General features: G+C 42.6%; 1 protein-coding gene across 3 annotated transcripts in view; it reads left to right on the top strand.

The window, feature by feature from the left end:
* The window catches only part of mdfic (MyoD family inhibitor domain containing), a 196,704-nt gene extending 173,083 nt beyond the window's left edge, over positions 1 to 23,621 (top strand). For all 3 annotated transcript variants that reach the window (XM_070901621.1, XM_070901620.1, XM_070901622.1), the window contains 2 exons: positions 10,240 to 10,515; positions 22,319 to 23,621. In XM_070901621.1, coding sequence (XP_070757722.1) covers positions 10,240 to 10,515; positions 22,319 to 22,569 — 527 coding nt within the window. In that variant the 3' untranslated portion in view covers positions 22,570 to 23,621. The remainder of the gene's footprint in view (positions 1 to 10,239; positions 10,516 to 22,318) is intronic.
* The last annotated feature ends 213 nt before the right edge of the window (positions 23,622 to 23,834 follow it).

Below are 23,834 nucleotides of genomic sequence, written 5' to 3'. Positions count from 1 at the left end.
GATCAGACGCACTCACAGACAGAGGTAATCAAGATGGTCGATGAGGATAGTGTAAATGGACTTTAGCAAAGCTTTTGATAAGGTCCCACATTTTAGACTGGTCACTAATGTTAAAGCCCATGAGATCCAGGGCAAACTGGCTAGTTGGATCCAAAATTGGCTTAGTGATAGGAAGCAAAGGGCGATGGATGTTTCCAGTGGGGTTCCGCAGGGCTCAGTACTGGGTCTCTTGCTTTTTGTGGTATACATCAATGATCTAGATTTGAATATAGGGAGTATGATTAAGAAGTTTGCAGATACACTAATTGGCTGAGTGGTTGATAATGAAGAGGAAAGTCATGGGCTGCAGGAGGATATCAATCTACTGATCAGGTGGGTAGAGCAGTAGCAAATGGAATTTAATTCGGAGAAGTGTGAGGTAATGCACTTTAGGATGGCTAATAAGGAAAGGGTATACACATTAAGCGGTAGGCCACTTAATAGTGTAGATGAACAAAGGGATCTTGGAGTGCTTGTCCACAGATCCCTGAAAGTAGCTGGCCAGGTAGATAAGGTGGTTAAGAAGCCATACGGAATGATTGCCTTTATCGGCCGAGGCATCAAATACAAGAGCAAGGAGGTTATGCTTAAATTGTATAATACTCTGGTTAGGCCACAGCTGGAGTACTGTGTGCAGTTCTGGTCGCCGTATTATAGGAAGGATGTAATTGTCCTAGAGAGGGTGCAGAGAAGATTTACTAGGATGCTGCATGGAATGGAGAATCTTAGTTATGAGGAAAGATTGGATAGGCTGGGTTTGTTCTCATTGGAACAGAGGAGGTGAGAGGAGACCTCATTGAGGTATACAACATTTTGAGGGGCCTGGATATAGTGGATAGCAAGGACCTATTTCCATTGATGGAAGGGTCAATTATGGGGGGGCATAGTTTTAAGGTGGTTGGTGGAAGGTTCAAAGGGGCTTTGGGAGGTGGGAGGGGGGGCTTCTTCACACAGAGTTGTGGGGGTCTGGAATTCACTGCCTGGAAGGGTGTTGGATGCAAAAACTCTCTCCACATTTAAAAGGTGCTTGGATGGGCATTTGAAGTGCCGTAGCTTGCAGGGTTATGGACCTAGAGCTGGTAAGTGGGATTAGACTGGATAACCTCTTGGCTGGTGCAGATATGATAAGTACTGCAGTGAATCTAATAGGGCCAGGGTGGTGGTCTGGACTAGTTTCGATCGCCTGGATGGGTTGGAGAGGAATTTTGACACACTTTTCCCCCAATTGGGTAGGGTTTTTATCTGGTTTTTGCCCCTTCCAGGATATCACATGGCTCTGGTTGGGATGGAGTGTAGAATGTTTCAGTGTAAGGGGTATTGCAGTTGTGTGGGGCGCACTGGTTGGCCCGGGTACTCTTTAGCTTTCCGCTATTGTTCATTGTTCACTGGTTTATATATAGTCTTCAGGGCTGCTGACCAAGGGCCGTGTGGCTCTTTGTCGGCCAGCGCGAACATGATGGGCCAAAATGACCTCCTTTTGCGCTATAAATGTCCCTTCCAAATACACAGCAAAAATGGCTTTCAAGATTTTATATTTTACAAAAATGTTGTATACCCCCACTCTTCCAAAAAAAACGGATTCTCTGGTTCTGTGTTTGGCTACATGAAGGATCTCTACTGTCCTAATAACACACACTAGCTTGGATATTTAGAAGTCCAAAAGGATATACCCAAGAGCCACCACAGAATTTGATTGATGCTATTTTGGCATCAATGTCTAGTACTTAGATGAGATTGATCTAATGTGTGCTTAGATAGAGAAGAAGATCCTACAAATGTGGAGCTCTTAAGGTCCAGTTGTGTTTACAGAGCTGGCGTGCTAAAGCTATTAAACCCAGAAAAGTGCATGAGCAGCTGTATCACTGTTCTAATATATTAGGAGGCAGAGGCACAGCTTGGGAATATCCTTTTGTGTCCTGATTCATAAAAGCGGAAGCTAGATATCTGTAGTCTCAAACTTCCTTGGTACAGCATGTGTAAAGGCTTGCCAGGTTTCTGTTCTTTATTATGTTCCTTTTAATAGTTCAAAAGAATAAACCTTCAGTTAGCACACACAATTTCATCCAGCTCCTAGTACACGAACACTTCTACCTTCACAGGAAACTCCCGATTGTTTTTAAAATAGTAGCTAATAGTACGCAGCATTGGACCAGAATTCAGTATTGTAAAAAATACTGAATTATGTACCAGTAGCGTCAGGTAACATAAAATTCCAGAGATGAAAAAGTACTTTCCTAATGGTATAAACTGCAGGGTGAGTAAACTAAATGGGGCGCAAGTCAGCTGAAAATCCAGCCCCAGATGTCCTCATTCGTAAGCAACTTTGTCTTGCATTAACAGAGAAATGTTTAGCAGCATCCAAATTTTGTCACAGATGAATTCTTTGTGGGTGATGTCACCTTTTTCATCGTCCATTTGAACCTGAAATGGAATGAATGGTATCTCATCTTTGTAAGAGATTGCTGTCATTATATTAGACAGGATAAAAAGTGTTTAAAAAATCTACTGATCTGTTTTATGTCCTATAAAGATGATTTATTGTTCACTATTTTTTAACCTTAACTGAAAGGGAACAATGTTTTCACCTCGTGTTGCTGTCCCTGGGCCAAACTACTAATCATTATATGTAACTACTGGCCTAGTTTGATTTTGGTTGTGTGAAATAACAAGATGGCCACGTGTGGGGAATCTTGCACGTTAACTGAACATGGCTGTTTGTTTGATCCGCCTGAGAAAAAAGACTGGAAGTTTGGCAGATATTTTGCAGCCTGAATGTGTTGTGGTTGGGGAAGGAGAATTATCCATGCTGTGTGGATATTGCATGCAAAGACAGTTAGATTGCTCCATTTAGGTAGAGTATTCAACTTAGAAATGGCTATTGTCTGCATCATATTTTCCTTCACCCTCCCCTCCGGGTTTTTGGCCTTGTTACCTGGCTTCCTATGGATTTTTACGTAGTTATAACTTGTTAGTGAATCAATATCTAAACATTACCACACTGCATTATTTAAAGGCAGATGGTGCATTGAAGAATTGATGCACGTGATTTTTGAGATGTGAACCTCATAAATGTGTTTCTCTTGCATACATTTCTAGCTTCCAGTCAAATCTGAAAAAACTGGGCTAAATCTGCATGTTTATAATTAAACAATTATTTTAAATTATTTCAAATGGCTTGGGGGCAGAAGAAGTGGGAATGGTTTAGAAACCAATTCTGGACTTCTGGCTTGACCTTGTGCTATTCAGCTGCTTCCTGCTTAAAGCATGTATTTGCTGATCCTGTGTAAGAGGCAAGGGAGGGACAGTTGTGTTCAGTCTGAATCAAACTCTCTAGTGATGGGTATCATATGTGATCTCGCTATTAACTTGAGATTTATCCATTGTATAATGGAGTATAACTATATGAAGAATGAGGTATACTCATCGCCCATTACATATAATTAAGACAAGCCTTTTAATTACCCAACCCCAGAGGATAACTTTGCCTTGAGCACAGCAGCAGTCATCTTTTTATGTTTTGCATAAATGTAGACTTTTTTCTTTGCTACCAGATTTTACTGTGTCTGTTGCAACAATTTGTAGTTGTATGACACCTTTTAATGTAGTGAAATGGCTCATAGCACTTTACAAGAGGAAACTGGACATTGTGCAGGATTTGGAAGGAGGGTTTGGAAGCTGACCAAAAGACTGGTTTAATCATCGGCTTTTCAGGAGCTAGCTGAAAGGGGGAAAGATTTGTGTCAGCAATTTTAGAGCTAAGACCTGATGATAGGCTTTGCTGCCAATGGTGGAGTGGGAGGGTTGCACAAAAGGTGGAAAAACATAGAATAAAGTGAGAGAAAGTTGTAGAGGTAAAGTGGAGCAAGGCCATATGGGGATTTATCGATCAGGATGAGAATTTTGGCATCCATATGTTGGGCAGTTGAATTCTGTTGGAGGTGTGATCTGTGAATGGAACTTGGTATGGGATAGAATTCAAATAAGGTTCTGGATGAGTTAGAGATTCTGGATCTTGTAAGGCAAGGAATATGTTGGAGATAGCATGGATGAGAGTTTTAGCCATGGTGAGGCTCAAGTAAGGGCAAAGATTGGCAATGTTGCCACGGTGGAAGTGGTCTTGATGTTTAACAGGATGTAAGGTTTGATGCTTTCGCTGTCCGATTCAGCCCAAGCAAGCAGCCAGGAAAGTAGAGGGGTGAAATCAGTGACTAAGGTGCAGTGCTTCTGGTGAGGGCTGAAAAGCTTCTTTGGGCTGGATTATCGGCTAATTTGCACCCCATTTAGCACCTTGGCGGGGAGCAAAAATTATTTCTTTGGGTGAAAAATGAGGCGCACAACATTTTGCGCCTGGGTAGAACTTTCGCTAATGGATTTGGGGTGGCACTAAAACTTACTGTCCCACTGCTGTTTTGACCGTTTTGATAAATCGTTGTGCATCGCTGCGCTAGCGCCCTAGGCGGAACTTTCGAGCATTTCGCCCAATTTAGCGTCCACCCGAGAACCCGGGCACGCCAGGCGCTAACGCCGCCTTTTTGAATTTGGAGGAGAAAGTTGGAGTTGAGTGATTAAAAGGATTGGGAGAAGAAGGCTGCGTTACGGCATACTTTTGATTGTGAAGTTTAAGAGTTTCTAGTTTGTTTTATGAAGAACATTTAAGGATATTTTTAAGATGGGGGCCATGCTAGGGCGGGAGCCAGTAATCCTGGCTGCTATTGCCATACGACTTCAAGCTGGAAGAAGGCATATTGTTGATCATTTGCAGCGTAATTGAAGAGGTCGCAGACATGGGGAGGAGGACTTTCCCTCCACGAGTTTACAGGGAACATCACTCATTCCTCCAGCTCTCTGAGGCACAGTGCGTTAACAGGCTGCGCTTCTGAAAAGAGGTGGTCCGAGATATGCCAGCTGCTACGGGCAGACCTACAGCCTACCAGTGGCAACAGGACTGCACTGCCCATTGAGGCGAGGGTGACTGTGGCACTTGCCTTCTATGCCTCTGGCTCCTTTCAGACATCAGCGGAGGACATGTGCTCCATCTCGCAGCACGCTACACATTGCTGCATTCGCCAGGTGACTTCTGCACCGTACGTATGCAGAATGGACTTTATAAACTTCCTAATGACCAGGGAGACCCAAAATGAGAGGGCTGTAGGTTTTTGGATGATTTGCTGGCTTCCCCAAGGTTCGGGGTGCCCTTGACAGTACACACATCGCCCAGTGAGCACCTTTACATAATGCAGAGGTTTTCCGAAACTGAAAGGGATTCCACTCCAATATACAGATCGTTTGCGACCATACTCCGCATCATGGCAGTCGATGCCCAATATCCAGGGAGTATCTATAATGCTTTGATATTGCGTAAGAACGGTGTCTCTCGCATGTTCCAGCGTCAACCACAAGGCCAGAGCTTGATGCTCGGGGACAAAAGTTACGGCCTCGCCACCTGGCTTATGACTCCCCTCCAGAACACTGACAGAAGCCGAGCATCACTATAATGAGCCATGCAGACACATGCAACATTGTCGAACAGCCAATTGGAGTGCTCAAGCAGCGCTTCTGATGCCTGGACCACTCTGGAGGCTGCCTACAATACACCTCTCAGCAGGTCTGAGTTCATTATTGTGTGCTGCATGTTACACAATTTAGCCATCATGAGGGAACAGGAATTGCCATGTGGGGATTGCAGAACCACTTCAGGAGAAAGTTTGGGTGGGGTGGGGGGGTGGAGAAGGAAAGAGGAAGACTAAGAGGAGCCTGATGAGGAACCCATGCCAGCACCACAACCGCAGGGGAGGCCTTGTGGAGATTTCGCCACTGCAAAAGCCTTACGTTGGCAGCTCATAATTGAATGCTTTGCTTGGAGTGAATGGCATGTTTGACCATTGCCTGGTCACTCTATCCCACCATGTTGACTCTTTCCCCCCCCCCCCCCCTCATTCTGCAAATTACACTACACAGGAATGGTTAAGGTGAACAAAAAATGTTTGTAGCATTGTAAACTTTGTAACCTTCATTGAATTAAATAAAATAAGGTGCATCCAGCAGTGTGATCATTCAACAACATAATCCAGTGAGAAACTTTAACATTATCTAACATAATACTGTATCATAAAATATATGCATCCAGCATCAAAAACATAATGCAGTAACTATACCCTGCCCCACTTATTTCCCCACCGTCTTTTAGCCCCTTCCTCTTACCACCCTCCCTTGCCTGCTGCTCCTACCCAAAGTGACACCAAGATGGCGTGCAACGAGGCTGCCAGAGCGTTGCTATATTCGGGGGTGGGGGTGGGGGGGGGGGAAGGAAGAAGAAGAGACCATGGAGACGCCATCTGGGGATGCACTGGAACAGCTTGTGGTGTGGAAGTCCTGGCTTCTGACTGGCGTCGCCAGTCACAAGTGGTTTGGGTGTGACAGTGGGGAACGCAGAGAGTATGGCGGCATGGCATGGACTGCATCACCTGCCCAAGCTCCAGCAGAGCTCGTGCCTGTGATGTGCCATATTCTGCAAGGGTTCACACCACACTCTCCGGGACTCCACTGTCACTGCTGGAGGCTACCAGCCTCGTGGGCATTGATTGGCTCGCACCGACAATCTGCAACCCTACCTCTGTAATGGTCGCATTCAGACTGTCTATGCTTGCGGGGATCCTACCCAAGACATCAAGGAGCTGACGGCTGACTTGGATGCTCTCCCTGGACATTCCCAGTGTGTCCAGTTCCACGTCTGCCTGTCAGCCAGCAGACCGACTTTGCCGACTCGCCCTCCGGAGCGATGGCCTGCGGGATTCAACCACAGCACTGCGTTACTGCAAGCCACTGGTCCCAGGAGCCTCAGATTCCTCAAACCCCGAGAACGTCATGTCGTCCTCAGAGGAGCTGAGTGCCGGTGGTGGAGCAGGGGTTGAATGAAGCTGCACTGGATGCTGTGCAGCAGTTGGCTCATCGGTATCCTCCTCTTCCTTTTCCAGACGGTGGCCTAATGTGGAGTGGTCCCTTGAGGGATGTTGTGCCTGTGGCTGGTCATCTGGAAGTAGAAAGCAATAGACGAGCAGTTAGAGGCAGGGGAGGGGGCAGGTGACATAAGGAAGGTCGCTTAGCACAGGCTCATTTGAAGGACTGCCGCTACTCCATTATATCTAGTCTGGAGACACTGCAGAACATTGTCCCAACCTAGTCTGGAGACACTGCAGGGCATTGTTCCAACATATCCCAGGGATTTACCCTCCGTATCCGAAGGGGGATCACACCCCCCCCCCCCCCACCCCCCTGGTGGCAGCTGCCCGACCAGTGACGCTGATGAGGTCTGCCACTCTGTCCTCGATGTCGGAGAGTGGCAGGGTCTAAGACAGACCGTCGCCTGACCTCACCTGCCCGCGGCGATTATGCGACTTCTTTGCCTGCAAAGCTGAAGATGGGAATGATTACCAGAGGGTCCATCTGCTCTTGTGGCACAGATAGCCACCAAAGCACTTATACCATACTGTGTGAATGTAATAGTCCTCTGTTTAATGGCCTTGGAAGTTGCACGTGGTTCATCAGGAAGACATCGAAGTGGGGAGCAATCTTATGAGATCTCAAAGCAATCTTAATATGTAAAGATCATTCATGGCAAATAGGGTGCCGAACTCTGTGTCATGCATCTTAGGAGGCAACCCACAGAGTGCTGAGAGGCACCAACAGCATGAGAACAAATAGTGTCAGATTTATAATTGAAGTAATGAAGGAGTGCATGAATTAAAATTGTACTCACTCTGATGACCCTTGTCAGATCATTACATTTCTTTCTGCACTGTGTGCCAGTCCTGATCAGTGTCTGAGGCAATTTCCCTCCAGATCCTTTTTAAATATGGATAACCGTGATCTGGATCCACCCCGAACATGTAACTTCTGCCACGATCTTTCCACAGCCTCCATTAGAGCTTCATTAGTCTCGTGGCTGAATTGCCTAGCACGCTGTCTGGAATCGTCGTCGTCCATGATGAAAATCAAAATCTGAAATGGCTGGTTCAGTCCCAGTTGTACTGCACATGCGCGCGGCCGCGCCCTACATTAGCGTTTGCGACGGGAGACCAAACCAGAAGCACTGGAACTTTTGGCTCCGGCACACAGTGTGGTGCAACACCGGAGTTAAAGCTAATGCTCCTTGAACTTTCATTCGGCGAAATTTGTGACCTCTGACGCTAACGCTAACCCAACGCTAAATTTTTGACTTCGCCGCGAATTGCGCCCAGAAACGGGCGAAAATGCAAAAAGCCGAAAATTCATCCCTTTGTGTAGCAGGTGTTGAGCTGGAGAGAGTCCCAGTTCATCCAGGACTTGATGTCGGATGGGCACATGACTAGAATGGGGATTGTTTTTGGAAAATGATGGTACTGTATAAGCATTACAACTGGGGGTTAAGAGTTTGAAAACATTCTGCAGAGAACATCACTGAATTCATTCTTATAACTTCAATGGGCATACCAAACATGGATTTTCAATGTGCATTTTCAGATTTTATGGTTGCATTGTTTCTCATCGACATGCGTCCCCTTGGCGACATCATCAAAGAACACCCAAATCTACATGTACGCTGACGACACGCAGCGCTTCCTCGCCACCACTTCTCGACCCCTCCACTGTCTCTAAATTGTCAGTTATCCAGTACAGATGAGCAGAAATTTCCTCCAACTAAATATTGGAAAGACTGAAGCCATTGTCTTGGGTCGCTGCCACAAACTCTGTTCCCTAGCCACCGATTGCATCACTCTCCCTGGCAACTGTCTGAGACTGAATCAGATCGTTCGCAGCCTTGGTATCTTTGATCCAGAGATGAGCTTTCGATCACACATCCACACCATCACCAAGACGGCCTATCTTTGTAACTAGCTGACATAGCTGCCTAGGCCCCAAACCAAGGAAAGCCCTCCCTAAACCGTTCCCTGTCTCTACTTCTCTCTCCTCCTTTTCGACGTTCCTTAAAACCTACCTGGTCATCTGTCCTAATAATCTCCTTGTGTGGCTTGATGTCAAATTTTGTTTGACAACGCTCTTGTGAAGTGCCTTAGGACGTTACACTATGCTAAAAGCACTATGTAAATGCAAGTTGTTGAGTTTGTATGTACAGGTTGGACTTTCCCTTGTCCGTGGCTCCCTTATCCGGCACCACCCCACGTCTGGCATGATTCTGGTGGCCAGGGGCACATGCATAGGATGCGGCCGACCTCCACCCTGACTTAAGACCGTGCCGACACTCAGCCCGCGAGGGGCTGCGCCGACCTCCACAACCCCCCTCCCCCCGACCTCGGGCCGCCTTTTCCGCGCCTCCCCCCATCCCGGGCTGATCTCCCTTTATCTGGCAAAATCCCTTATTCGGCACAGGGCGGGTGCCAGATAAGGGAGGTTGAACCTGTACTTTGTACTTTTTCATTTTGACCAAATTTAATGGTTTAAAAAAAGACTTGCATTTATATAGCACCTTTCACAACCTCCGTTCATCCCAAAGTGCTTTACAGTCAATGACGTGTAGTCAATGTTGTATGATTCTTTTGCTTCCTGGAAAAAGACCCATCTCTGGCCTTCATGTTTTCAGTTGTCCTTGTAAGTGCCATTGGATTATATGTTGACTAACATTTTTGCACTGAATTATATTGAAACCAATGTTATTTTGTAGCAAATAAATGGTTTATTAAAAATATATATTTTGCAACAGATTTTCGAGTACAAGTACAATGTCTCAAATCGGAATTGTCCGAAAACTGGACATTTTGAGAAAATCCCATTTGATATTCAATAAAATAAAATCCGGAATTATTGTCCAAAAACCGGCGGGCCCGACTAGTTATTGGCTTCGCCCCTCTGTTTTAAATGGCGTGTGATCGGTCCGAGCCTTGGCCCTGCCTGACCCGACCTGACCCACGCCACCATTAGTACTTTGTCTGATTTGGTAGCATACGTACGCTCTTGATTTTCTTGTCTGAAACCCAAAAATCGGCAAGGTCCCGGTCCTGAGGTCGCCGGATTTGAGACTTTGTACCTGTAATCACATGTTGGATTAAAAGTTGCTGTTCAAAGATCATTACAGCAGTTTGACTTCCACAACTCTAGATTATAACATTTTACTCAATTTTTGGTGCAAATTAAAGATTAATATCAACCTTTTGTTTGAAAAATAAAACTGAGTTTTCATTTTCCTGCTTGCATATATTCTTTCAGCTCAACCTCAATCACTGCCTTGGCCAACTACTTCAGCACTGGAACAGACTGAGGGGGAAACTGGCAAATTACAGAATGGCCACACGAGTCTGAGTAATGTAACTGGAATCCACAACGGGGGCACACATGGGATTTCAGACCACAGAAAGCTCTCTGCTCCAGTCTCTCAGAAAATACACAGAAAACTCCAATCAAGCCTTTCTGTGAGCAGTAATGGCAGCAGGAAAAGCAAATTAAGCTCTACAAACTCTCAGAAACCAGCATCCACACCAGAAGGTAAGTTTAACTATGCAGAATTATTTTCTTATTACATTCCAGTGTTTGTTTTAAATAATGTTATGGAACAAGACTAGTAGGAACTACTTATCTATGCTGATTTTTCTACAGTGGTAGAATTATAAAAGATTTTTTATAATTCATCTGAAGAGAATTCTTAAGAATTACAGCATTATTTCTTCTTGTTTGCCAAGGAAGAATTCATTCAATAAATTCTTCAAAGCAGATTGGGAAAAATGATTTAGTTACCTTGTTGGCTGATGAATCATTTTACTTTATCTGGTTATCCTGACTCACTAGCAGTCAGTCATTGGATATATTTCAATATCATTTAAGGATCTGACATCATGCAAGTCTGGTTGCTTGTCATGTGATCATCAGTGTGAATACCTAATGGTATATTTAGAAATATGCACAAATTTTTCAGGTGTGTTTAGAGTGAGCATCAAAATCCCACCTGTGTTTATCTTGCATAATCTAAATTCAAGTACCTGAATTCCTTTCAAAATAAATTTTTTCTTGTATCCTCTTCATGTCTTTTTTAAAAATGTTCTCCTTTCCTGAAGGACAGTGTCATGTACTGTATGGCACCTCACCCAAGTCTCCTTTTTTCTTATGTAAGCCAAAGAGTGTGTTCGCAAGATTGTACAACTATTGCGTCATAACAGCCAAGCCCATCCCTTTCCTCACTTGCCAGACATTCATGTGCAGTTGGAGCAGGGCAATTGGATGCTATTCAGGTTCTGGAGTTCTGGTCAATTTTCTCCTCCCTATCTAAGGGATGATGAGACTGGTTGTAATGCACCTACCATTGTCTGGCTGAAATCAACGAATGCAGCACAGAACAAGATTGAACTTGCAAATCACCTGCTTTATATGGCTCAGTAGCGTGTCATTTGTGCCCCTGGGGAAAACCTTATTTTTTTTTTAAGGGCAACTGATCAGTTACTCCCACCAGATGAATCTGTTTGCAGATCAAAAAAGTAATGGTGAGCATGTTGTATTCAACACTCTCGACTGCAACGCTGCATAGGCGCCATGCTCGGTCTTGGCATTACTCCTTGTGAGGAGAAAAAGCTCTGATTTCACAAAATAAAAGCCAACATATATTTCTGCAATTGCACAGAAATAAGGAGATTGGTAATAATTGCAAAGTATGTGCAAAATGTGTTGAATCTTAAAATTGATGCAAAACCACTAAGTTTGCTTTATAATAATCATGCATTACAAAATTGCAATGCATTTTTCTCTTGTTTTACTTGTAATAACTTTTACTATTGATCAAACCTACCATAAGATTACATTTAGTAACCTATTCCAGGGCAATTGTTTCTGTAATTCCAATATTACTGGAACTTATTGTGCCTTCAGACACTTCCATACTGAGATGGAATAGTTTATTTTGCACAACTAACAAAGATACAGCAATGGGATTAGAAATTGGTCCTTGTGCCAGTTTTCTGGGCGGAAAATGGGGCAAAAAGGACAGATTTTTTGGGGGGCTGCAACTTCCTACTTTACGCCATATTGGTAAAGACAGCTTTGCAAGCTTCCTAGGTGACTACCTAAAATGGGCATTAGGCCCTTTGTGTAAGTAAATGAGGGACCTACCGCTTGTTTTGGGCAAACTTGCAAAAATTGGTTTTGATAGAACAGAGCAGGAGTCAGCAATGATCCGCTCAGATTTCTTAAGTGGCCGATGCAGCCTAAGCATTGACGGCCACCAAGAGGAATGTTAATATGGCCCATGAATCAATTTTGGAATGGTTTCGAGCCTTCTGGTTAGGGCACATGCTGTCAACCTGCCACTGGTTATTGACCCAAAAATGATCCTAACCAATTACCATGCACCATCTTTTTAACACCGGAATCAGTTGAACAAATATTTTCAGACTCCATTGTATTGTTCTCCACCCTATCCTGTGATTAAATAATTGGGCAGTGTGGTATGCTTTGCAGGTGTGGGTAACATAAAATGTCCTCAAAGAACAAATTCAGATGTGTGCACTCTTTGATTGCTCTATGGAATTCTCTGCCCCAGAGAGCTGTGGAGGCTGGGTTAGTGAATATATTTAAGGCGGAGATAGACAGATTTTTGAACGATAAAGGGTTATGGGCAGCAGGCAGGGAAGTGGAACTGAATCCATGATTAGATCAACCATGATATTAAATGGTGGAGCAGACTCAAGGGGCCAGGTGACCACCTCCTGCTCCTGTTTCTTATGTTATGTTCTTGTATAAGTTTAGGCAGTGAGAGTTAACATTCCGAGGATGCTTGAATACTGATCGAGATTTGTGGTGTTTAACTGTGCTTTTTTTTAGCCTTGACATAGAACACGTTTTGTCGAATATATGTTAGAGTAGCTGTTGCATATTTGGGTCTGCCTTAAATACTCCCTTGGATTCAGCAGCATTTGCTGTTCTGTTAGTGGTTCTCACATCTTACTTTCAGCAATGTGCCCATACTGACCAATATATAATAACAGTGGCGTATTGTGCAGGAGGTAGGTGGGAGGTGCATAACAATAATAATTATACTCTGAACTTGATATTTTTCCTTTCGCCTATGCCCTCACGTGTGCATTCCTCCAGATTTTCAAGTGTATCAAAGCACTTCAGTGAGGCAAGGCACAATCATTAAGCTACTTTATTGTACAGAGTAACAATTCTTAAATAATTCACTTCACTTAACTTCAAACCCCTCCTCGCGAATAAGAAAAATATTAAACTACACAGCGATATCCCAGAAGCTTTTCATCCATCTTGGCAATGAAATGGACAAAACTTGCACAGGCTTGGTCAGCACCAATCTTGCAATAAATTGCATAGGCTTTTCATGCCTTTTTCTCAGCAGATCATCCTGATGGCCTTCACTTGTATCCATTTGTTGTACTTCTCCCTCTGTTCACAGAAAGTGGCCAACTTCTTCCCCATTTGGAGATTCACCAGTCGGCCCGTCAACCCAGCCAGTTAACTCCCTCCCAAGTCTACATTCTCAGCAGAGAACTCCCTGCTGGATTTTCAAGAAAACTGTCACGGGAATAGCCTACTGATAGTGTGAAATGAGATAACAAACTACTTATTGTCTGTGATCATCATGGTAAACATTAAGGAAAGTTGGTTCATCAACACCTCAATCCTTGTCCTAGTAGCTTCAGTATGTATGGAAGTTTTTAAACATGTTTGGACTATCTTTAATTTTAAAATAACACTTAAATATCCTTTCTATGAAAAAGTAGTCAAAAATCCCAAATGTGACAGTGGTAGACAGCTAACAATTGATATATTTACCAAATTTATATGAAGTTTAAATTTACGTTCAGTTGTTAATGCATGTCATCCTTGCTGATGCTTTTGAGGGATTTTAAGGAACCTTTGACATGACATTTTATTTACTCTGAAGAACAAAATTGTATAGATTTTTTTTTACAAGGTTGCTAAAAGTTTATCAGATCCCAGAATTGCCTATTTTATCTAGGTGGATATTATGGGCCCAAGTTTCGGCCTCAGTTGCTCCTGATTTTTTTGAGCAATTGGTGTAGAACGGAGTATCTTAGAAATTCTAATTCTCGGCATTTAGTTTGCTCCAGTTCTAATCAGTTAGAACAGTTTCACTTTGAAACAGAATTTTTTTTTCAAAAGGGGGCGTGTCCGGCCACTTACGCCTGTTTTCAAAGTTTCGTCAGTGAAAACTTACTCCAAACTAACTTAGAATGGAGTAAGTGAAGATTTTTGTACGCTCGAAAAAACCTTGTCTACACTTTAGAAAATCAGGTGTAGGTTACAAATCAGGCGTAGGGAATGGGGGGAGGGGGGTTTAAAGGGAAGTTTACAAACATTAAACACTTCAGTTTTACAAATAAAGAGCCAACATCAATAATAAATGATTAAAAACATCAATAAATCAACCAATAAACCAATCAAAAAAAATTAATAAGAAAGATTTTTTTTTAAATCAATAAATAAAACATTTTCTACTTACCAACTGCAACACCGGGAGCCCTCCAACAGCGTGCTGGGATGCCCCACCTAGTGTGTCTCTGTCAGTGTCTCTATCTCTCTGTCTGTCTGTGTGTGTCTCTCACTCTCTGTCAGTGTCTGTGTTTCTGACAGCAAGGGGTGGTGGGGTGGGTGGGGAGGGGGGGTGACAAGGGAGGGGGGTTGAGAAAGGAGGGAGGAGAGGGGGGGGAAGAGAAGGGAGGGGGGGGAGGGGAGGAGAGAAAGAGAGAGAGAGAGAGAGAGAGATTGAACGGGCCCGGCCGGGCCAAGACCTCGAGCTTAGACTTATCGGATTGACAGGTTGGTGGCATCGGGACCGGGGTGAGGGGGGGGGGGCGGTGGGGGGCGGGCGGAGGAGATCGGTTGGGAGCGGGGGAAGCGGAGGTCGGGTCGGGGGGGAGGCGGTCCGGGGGGGGGGGGGGGGGGGGGGGGGGAGCGGGAGTCAAGTCGGGTCGGGTCAGGTCCGAAGGAAGCAGGAGCTGGGCGTGGGAGGAGCCTTATGCACGCAGCCCCAGTGAGGCCATTCGGCCAGGGCTAGGGGCTGCGTGCTTTGGGCGCCTGGAGCTACTGCACTTGCGCGCCCACTGTAGCGCGCATGTGCAGAGGTCCCGGCACTGTTTTCAGCGCAGGGACCTAGCTCCGCCCCCTGCAGCTCATGCTGCGCCGAGGGCCAGAGGACCAGCAGGGAGCCGGAGAATCTGGAAGTTTTTTTCAGGTGCACTTTGTGGCGCGAAAAACGGGCGTCCAGAACGGCGCGGCCCGAAACTTGGGCCCTATGGGTGGAGTTTAACCCAAAGTAAGGAAATTTGACCAGGAACCTTATTTAAGTATTCATGCAGTTAAATGAGGCTCGCATTTGCCAGTAGCATAGCCTCATCATCTCTCTCTCGAATTCCACCCCCAAATTGCAGCTTGGAAAATCGGGCACAATTTGGGCATAAGGCCTGATTTTTCAATCTCTGCCTGGCACCGGTGAGTCTACTTTGCTTCAACATAACTTTGGAAGAGCAAGGCTTTTTATTTTAGAAGTAGTGTAGTTCCAGTGTTTGGGTCTGATTCTGGAACAAAGCAAAGGGAGCCCCACACTGCTTACATTTGACACTGTATGGAATGTAAAGCCAGTGCTGTTTCAAACCAGGTGTAAAATGTGCCCAGAGGATCCCTTGGACTTCTGGCACATTTTTATTAAAAACTACCTGCAAATGATTTGAAGATTGCAGGTACTATTGTGGGCAAAGTCTAAAAACATTTAGAATTTAACTTCTGGGGGAGGAGCGCAGTGTGTGATCAACGGAATTCACGCATCAACCAGGCAGTGTAAACTGGATACAACCTGTCTGAAACCCAGAATTCCGGCATTGTGGATGTTATCTACAGTCTATAGAGAGAAGTACACTGTGTAGTGTGCTTGTTTAACCCTGTACATGCCAATCCGCAAATTGAACTCAAAACTGTCATTAGTCTGATGGTGCTGTCCAATTTTTGCACCTAAACTAGGTGTTTTATTATTTTCCCCACTGCAGGGGACTCTTATATGTCTATTGCTTAAATATGAAAATCTCCTGAACTAGATCCCTTCCCTAGGTTTAAAATATAGGGGATTAATCAAATGCTTAGTTAGATCCTTTTCTAATTTGCATTTAAACAGAGAATGGTCTGTTCAGTTTCTGATCTGTATTGAATAAAAATGTGATTTATTCATACGTGCAAATTTCTTTGTTAAACCATAGCCAGTAGTTTATTTTACCAGTGCCTTATTTGCATTTAATAATGGAGTAAGAAAGTAATACATATTTCCTGCATTCATCTTTAACCAGTGAAATGCCAGTTAACTCCAGTCCTTGATGTGCTTTTTGTTTTTTCAAATCACTCCGGTTTAGTGAAGCTAGAAAGTGCATTATAGTGTTTTAATCGATGTCATGAACTTGGGTAATACCTGAAAGTGGAGATAAATTGATGAGTCAATTACTGCTTCTGCCTTCAGGGCCTAACAGTCAGTTATATTAACGATAATTAATAGGCTTCAGGGAGCAACTAATTTTTCAGGAAATCAAAACAGGATGTACAAGACATAAAGGAAGTGAGTTGAGGACTCTATTTGAAGCAGCATATTAATGACTGAATTTTTAAAAACTACAATATCCCTGTCTGCTGACCTTCATAGACTTAAACTCATTATCAAGTTGACTATAATCATCCTGTAATGTTCCAACATATTTTAGAGGAAATATAAATTGATATATGAAACTGTTCCACAAATAATAAATATTTTCCAGGATCTGTAGAAAAAAATTCTAAAACTAGTTTTTTTTTGTGCACCCTAAATGCACATTTGTCTCCTTCCATAAGAATAGGTTACATGTCTACATGTGATCAGGCAGTGTACGAAGCAGTGAGAGGGGGAGGGATGGAAAATAGAGTATCCCTGGAGAAGAAAACCTTTGTTTTCATGTGAGCATTTATTATATATCAGTATGCTTCATTATTTCAAATTAAGAGCAACATTTGTGTTGTTATCCATTTCAAAAGCAGTACCAGAATCATAAACCACAAACTATTTAAACCTCAAAACTGCTGAAGGTTGCAAATAGGATATTTCCTGGAGAATAGTTTTGTTTGGTATAGTAATATTTCCCCATACTAAGTGCAATGTTTATTTGACCAAAGATTTCTTTAATTTTGTAAATTAATTCCTTGAGGTAGCTCTTTGAATGCATGCAAAATGTATTTAGGCTTTTGTCCAGTAATTCCAATCAGACTTTTATTTACATTGTAATCATTTGTCTGTCATATTGATTATGTCTGCAAGGAAAAGAAAAGTTACTTGAAGTATGTTCATCACCTCTTTATATTGTCAGATTTCCAGGATTACAAGAGCTCACAGCCATTCAGTGTTTAACATTTGGGCACAATTTTCTCCAGCACAAGTGGTAGGAAATTTACTCTCCACCAACCCCCAAAAAAGAGATGTTTCTGTAGTTTTCCTTTTGTTGAAATATAAAGATGATTGAAAAACATCTGGTGGCTGCCAAAGAAAGCCTGCATACAGTTGCAGTTTTTATTATTGCATGCTGATTAGCATTGGATGATATTTGTAAGAATGGTGTCACTGGAGAACCATTGGGATTAGCTTTCTGCATGCTCTGAATGGTAAACTAGAAGTGAAAAGTAGATGACGCCATGGCTGCAGTCCTGTTGTGTTCCAGAGCCCGCTGTGTCCTAGTGAGATGGTCCCAGGAACTAACTTGTGCTTGAGAGTTTCTGGTGGCGCTATCAATGAAAGGGACAATCCTGTAGTTGGTTAGTAGTATTGCCGCTAATGTGCTGCAACTGAATGAGATGGAAAATTGAGCGCTTGCTGATGGTGCAGACTTATTGGGGGCAATTTTAACCAAACCCGCTGTCGGGAAAACTGACTAGATCGTACGCACTGCTGATTTTGTTCTCCATTGAAGTTATTGGAGAGTGATATTATGCGGGGTATAAAGCCAGCATTCCACCTGACCCTGTGGGTTCCTCACCCAGTAAGTTAGGTTAAAGTTCCCCTGATTGCTGCCTGTTGATTTGCTTTCCAACAGGAATATTGTCTGCAGTGTGTTCGAGTGTAGACCCTCGTGTAGGGATGGGGGAAGAATAATTTACAGTATAATGTTTCTTCTGTTTACCCCTCTTCCATCCATGGGTTAACTTGCATTCTTAATCTCATTTTGGTAGTTCTATGACAAAAGACCTTCTGGGTCAGAAACTTAGTAAAACCCTCTCAGCTGACATTGTGGGTCTGTCAGTGAATTGATCTATAGTTGGTGAAAATTGGCACCCTCTTTGGTACCACAGTAGGACCTGCCTGGCACTATATTTAAAAATTGTTGGCACCCATCAGAATCTGGAATTGAAAAATTTGTTGCTAAATGTATAAGGTGACTTGCTCATGTTTAGTGTCTTAATTGAGTGTCTGTGTTTGGGTCTGTGTAGAGTAAAAATTAAAAGTTACATTTGAAGTAGGTAACACATTACATTAACCTATTGTCCTTTAAATCCACTCCTGGCTGATGGGATGAATTCTCCTTTTTGTTGGCCATAGAGGCTTTGACATGAATTGGATTTTGCAGTCTCAATCCACTCACTTGTGTTGCTGATATTTTGGCATATCCGTGATGGTGAAGTAGGGTCGTCTCCAGAGAGTGAGAGATAAGGCATGCATGCTATTGCAACCGAATAAAAGAAGCTTTACTACACATTTGTCACTTAATGTGCATAATCTGCAAGATTTTGATCTGGTACATCATGCAGGACTTAATTTCTCCACCACTGACAACTTCCACCTTTAGTGAGCAATAAAATAAATTAAAACCGATTTGATTTCTTCTGTTCCTATGTTTTTTGCCGACATGCTTTCCTTGTCCGTAGGGCAGGTCTGCTTTGGCCATGGGCTTTCTTGGTGGCTGGTTAGCGAGAAGCTGCGCTCTCTAGTATGGACTCGACCTTTTTAGTTTTGGAGCTACCCCATGGTGCTTCAACTGGAGGCCCAGCTAATAGAGCAAGTGTTGCTGGTTATTGGGGTTGGTAAATTATGAATTCAGTCAAAGACAGTAATTTAATTAAAAACAGAAAATATAATACTCAGCAGGTTTGGCAGCTCTGTGGAGAGAGAAACCCAGTTAATTGGCTGAATTTTAATAGGGAAGGTCGGTTGGGAGCAGGGGGCTCCAAAGCGGCTGGGAAACCTGGGCGAACCGGTTTCCTGCAGGCCCTGCCAAATTAAATGGCAGGGCATGATTTGCAAGAGAAACCTCTAATTTCCCACCCACAGCCAGCCATGTTGAGGGGCTGGCTGGCTCTGGGTAGGTAGGCCTGTGGCACTGGATCGCGGAGGGGGTAGTGGGTATTTGGGTGAGGATTGGGGGCCGGAATCAGCTCTGGAGGGGAGGGGGTGTTGGGGATCAATCGGTGGTGATGGTGGGGGGAGGGGGGTGGTCGTTGCTGTCGGATGAGGATTGTGGGGGGAGGAGGAAAGTGGGTGTTGGGGCATGATCGGCGTGGGTGGGAGTTTCCGATCGCGGAGGGGTGGGTTAGGCAGGGACGCTTGATTCAGGAGGCAAGTGTAAAAGTACTCATCTCCTGAATCCAGCAGGCCTCACCTTGCAGTAGCTGGCGGCTTTCACGAGGCATGCAAAACCTGACCAGCTAAAGTTAACTTCAAATTGGAAGTTAAGGCCGAGGCTTTCCGCCTCATTATACTATTTAACTGGACGACCTGCCTCCTAGGAGCAGGTTGACTGCCAGATCCCTGTTCTGACTCAGTTAAAACTGGAAGTGAGTGGGTTCGAGACAGATTCTGATAGGGATTCAGATTTTCAACACACTAACCTCCCACATGACCCTAAGCCAACCTTTTCTTTACGGTAAAATTCCCTCCAACATTTCAGGTTGATGACCTTTCAATAAGTTTGAATTTGTGACCCTCTGGTTAGCAGTCCAGCAAATTATGGAAGGTACTATTGGGCTCCTTACCATAAATGCTGTAGGAAATTAAAACTTGCAATATCTAGTGTGTTTATAGGTCTACTTTAAAGGACCACGGCCTCCTACCTCTCTTATATTGTTTCTTTTGTCCTTCTTGTATTAGACCATAAAAAGGTCTAAATATTTGAATGTCTACTTCATTTGTCTTGTACATTAGATGCTATATTTTATGTGCAAATGAAAAGGTGGGTTGAATGTGGCTGTGTAGGAAGAATGTTTGAGTAAATATGCTTTTTCATGACCCTGTATTTATTTATTTTATTGACTTTATTTGGTTTATTCAAACCTTTCTCTTAGCATCAGACTGCTGTGCTTCTTTGGTTCTGGCCTGTCTCTTCTGTCACTGCACCGAGCTCACCCTTGGCCTTCTCCAGGTTTGCTCCTTCTTTCAGCATGGTGTCTGTAATTCCTGCTGTGATTGCTGTGCCTGTTGCTGCATGAGTCTTGAGGAGACCCCTGATGAGGACCTCAACTGTGTCTGTGACTTCGATTTTGCACTCTTTGATTCTTGCTGTGAGACAACTGAGTGTCTGGAGATTTGTTTAGAGTGCTCTGAACTCTGCCAGCATAGCTAGCTAAAATGGAGCTGGACCAAGGTTTGTGTTGCATAAATGAGCTTAACAATATGCTACTGTCCTGTTCAAATCTTAAATTAGCTACTAAGGGAAAACTTTGAATTTTCTCACTTCAGTCAGCAAGAAATTATAGTTCAAAGTTTAGATTAGTTAACAATCTTCACATCATTCAGTTTGTACACAAATCCACTTGCATGCAATTCAGACACGTGCATCGGCGTTCTCCAGATTGACTGGTGTAACTTTGAAAACCCCATTTAAGTGGTGCCAGCAGAAACTTACGCCAGCTGGTTAGGAAATGCCCCGGCAATTCTTTAAAGTTCTGATTTAATTTATTTGTGGTATTCTATTTTCATTTTTAATGTAGGTCTCTTGTATAACAGATCTGGTTGCATGTAAGAAAGGTCAAGTTAATTTGTTAATAAAAATAAATGATCAGGGAACTGGGTGGTGCAGTGGGTTAAGCACATGGCCTTTCATCTCTGGGACCGCAGTTTAAATTGAGCCCAGACCGATGAGCTGAAAATCTGCTCTGTCTGCAGTCTGGAAGGGTCCTATATGAAATGATTTTGGCTGGTCTCAATCTAGTACTTAGCCTGCATGGACCTTCAACCCAGAACTGGCATTAATTGGCAATCTTGCTTAAGATAGCTGGTGTGGAAATTGCAAATAATAATCGACTGGTGCAATAGCTGGTGCTCTTGAGGTTGTAATGGAGACGACATCTGATAGAGTGGAGGGAGCTTTTTTCCTGCCTCTGTCTGTATCTGACCAGGGAGTGTTTGATACTGACACTGGGTATCCAAATAGGAAGAGTTCCATTGCCCAGTCCAAAACAAAATCAGTGAGTATTGCTTATATTTCAAATAAATTCTTGGAACTAAGTTTGGAAGACATTTAGTAACAATGGATAACTGTTTTCAAGTATAATCTTCAGATAGTTACTTTGCCTCATTTGTTTATATGTAATTTATGATCCCAACTAGTCACATGCAAGTAATTTCACCATTCACAATCCATGGTCACCAATATATCTGCATTACATTCACTTTTTGAAGAGATAAATGGAACTCTGAAGAACTCCAACATGGGTATGAGTTAAACAAAACTATTGTAAACCAGTGCATAACATTTTGGGAAGAATACAGAAGGTAAAGAAACTTAAGGGCAAGTCTTTTGCACAGCATGTATACTGGTACCTACTCAATTATTGTACAATTTAAAAAAATCTTAACATGGGCAAGAAAAGGGACAACTGTTCAGTGACTTCAAACTAACAACCTGATGTATTTCCCTGGAAATAGGAAAGGAAATTGAATGCTTCCTTTAGTCTCCATTGCCACAGCCAGATATACACTCGTATAATATATGCTCTCGGTGTTTTTGGACATGGAGCACCGTGTTTCTTTTCTCTTGGAATCAATCCAGTATAAACTTGGTAAAATAAACAGCATATTGAGATTCCTCAGTATATCTGTTAACCATTACTAATGTTAATTAGTTAATTACAGACTTCTTAATTTCACCATGAAAAAATGATTTATCATAGTATGTCAATACTGAGCAGAAGATACCTAAAAACCTGTGTATTTTTATTTAGTTTTATCTTTTGCCATGCCATGATGTGACCTTATACTTTTCTTTCCCTTCCTCCCCATTTTACAATCTGGGATGTTTGGTAATTTGCACTTTTTCCCCACTTGAAGATGGTTGTGTGCATTGCATTCTCGCCTGCCTATTCTGTGAGTTCATCACCTTCTGCAACATTATCCTGGGACAAGCTTCTTGTGGTATTTGTACATCTGAAAACTGTTGCTGCTGTTGTGGACCAGATGAATTTGGGGATGATTGTAACTGCCCATGTGACATGGACTGTGGCATTATGGACGCCTGCTGTGAGTCCTCGGACTGCTTGGAAATCTGTATGGAATGTTGTGGGATTTGCTTTCCTTCATGATCATCTGAAGCAACATGACTTTTTTTTTAAAAACAAGCTGAACAAACTGGAGATAATGTCCATTCTGTTGCCAAGACAGGCGATACCAAAATTCCCTGGTCATGTTCAACATTATGAAGACAAAACAGTTGCACTCTAACTTCTACATTAGTATTTTCGCTATGGAAATTTATATCATCTCTGGACTAATGGACAACAAATTTGTCATTTTTGTTTTCTTCACCGTTTCCGCTTGCAAATGTTGCTTTGTTAATTAGGCAAAGATGTTGTCGCGGAACATTTGTATATGTGCATGATTAGGTTGTGTGCAGTTTAAAAAAACCAAAGCTATTCCTGTGCAAACTTTTTATATACATTAATGTTGTATATTGCCCTTGATGATAAAGATGTTTTTAAAAAAACAAAAATAGATTATACACTTAACCAGGTTTACAATCCAGGTTCACAACATTCTGTCCTAATTTTTCTCAGCTTTTTTGGTTGAAATTAAAAGTCAGTTTGGTTACCGATTGTATTAAATGCTACATTAAATTATTAGAAATATACTTATTACTGTAAACTACTTAAGTGTATATTCTTTGTGTTCATTGTCTTGGTTTAAAAACAAATTAAGGATTTAACTGTAAAGGCTTCCTTTTGTTGTATTCTACAAATAGGAACAAGTATTCATCTCTGCTTATTTTCCTGAGTGAATTGTTTAAATTGAAAACCTGCTTAAGCATACCTGCATGGGGAAAGTGGGAGGGGTTTTGAATACTCAAATATTACATTAATTTAAGATCGATCTTTCTTCGAGAATTTTTTTTCTGACAACTTATTGTGTAGAGTAGTAATGAACCAAATGAAGTTGATAAAGCAATGTAGTATTGCAGGATAGAGATACTTGTTTACTCTGAGAACTGATATGTGTGTTCTTTTAATTTGTGTGTAGCTTATTGTGAGATAATCCAAGGCAGACCAGATATATATATTTTTTATGGCTTTCTGTATTTTTTTTTTACAGACTAGAGCATTGGTCTAAGCCATGTACTAAAACAATCAACACAAATTAAAAATAAAATTAATTAGACACAATTTAAACATTGCCTATATTTTGTCCAACCCTGTGTGAAAGTATAATCTGGTTGACAAATTGAATCTTATTGAGCATGTTCTGAACTTAAGCATTGCTATGATCTCTTTCTTCTAATGTTAAAGATTTTATATCAGTGTTCTTAGTCTTATGATAGTTGTGTAAACCTAGAACCCACTGAATAGCATGAATT

This window comes from Pristiophorus japonicus, chromosome 15 (assembly GCF_044704955.1).
Source record: "Pristiophorus japonicus isolate sPriJap1 chromosome 15, sPriJap1.hap1, whole genome shotgun sequence".
Lineage (NCBI taxonomy): Eukaryota > Metazoa > Chordata > Chondrichthyes > Pristiophoridae > Pristiophorus > Pristiophorus japonicus.
The sequence above is the reverse complement of the archived record's forward strand: the minus strand, read 5'-3'. Positions and strand labels throughout refer to the sequence as shown.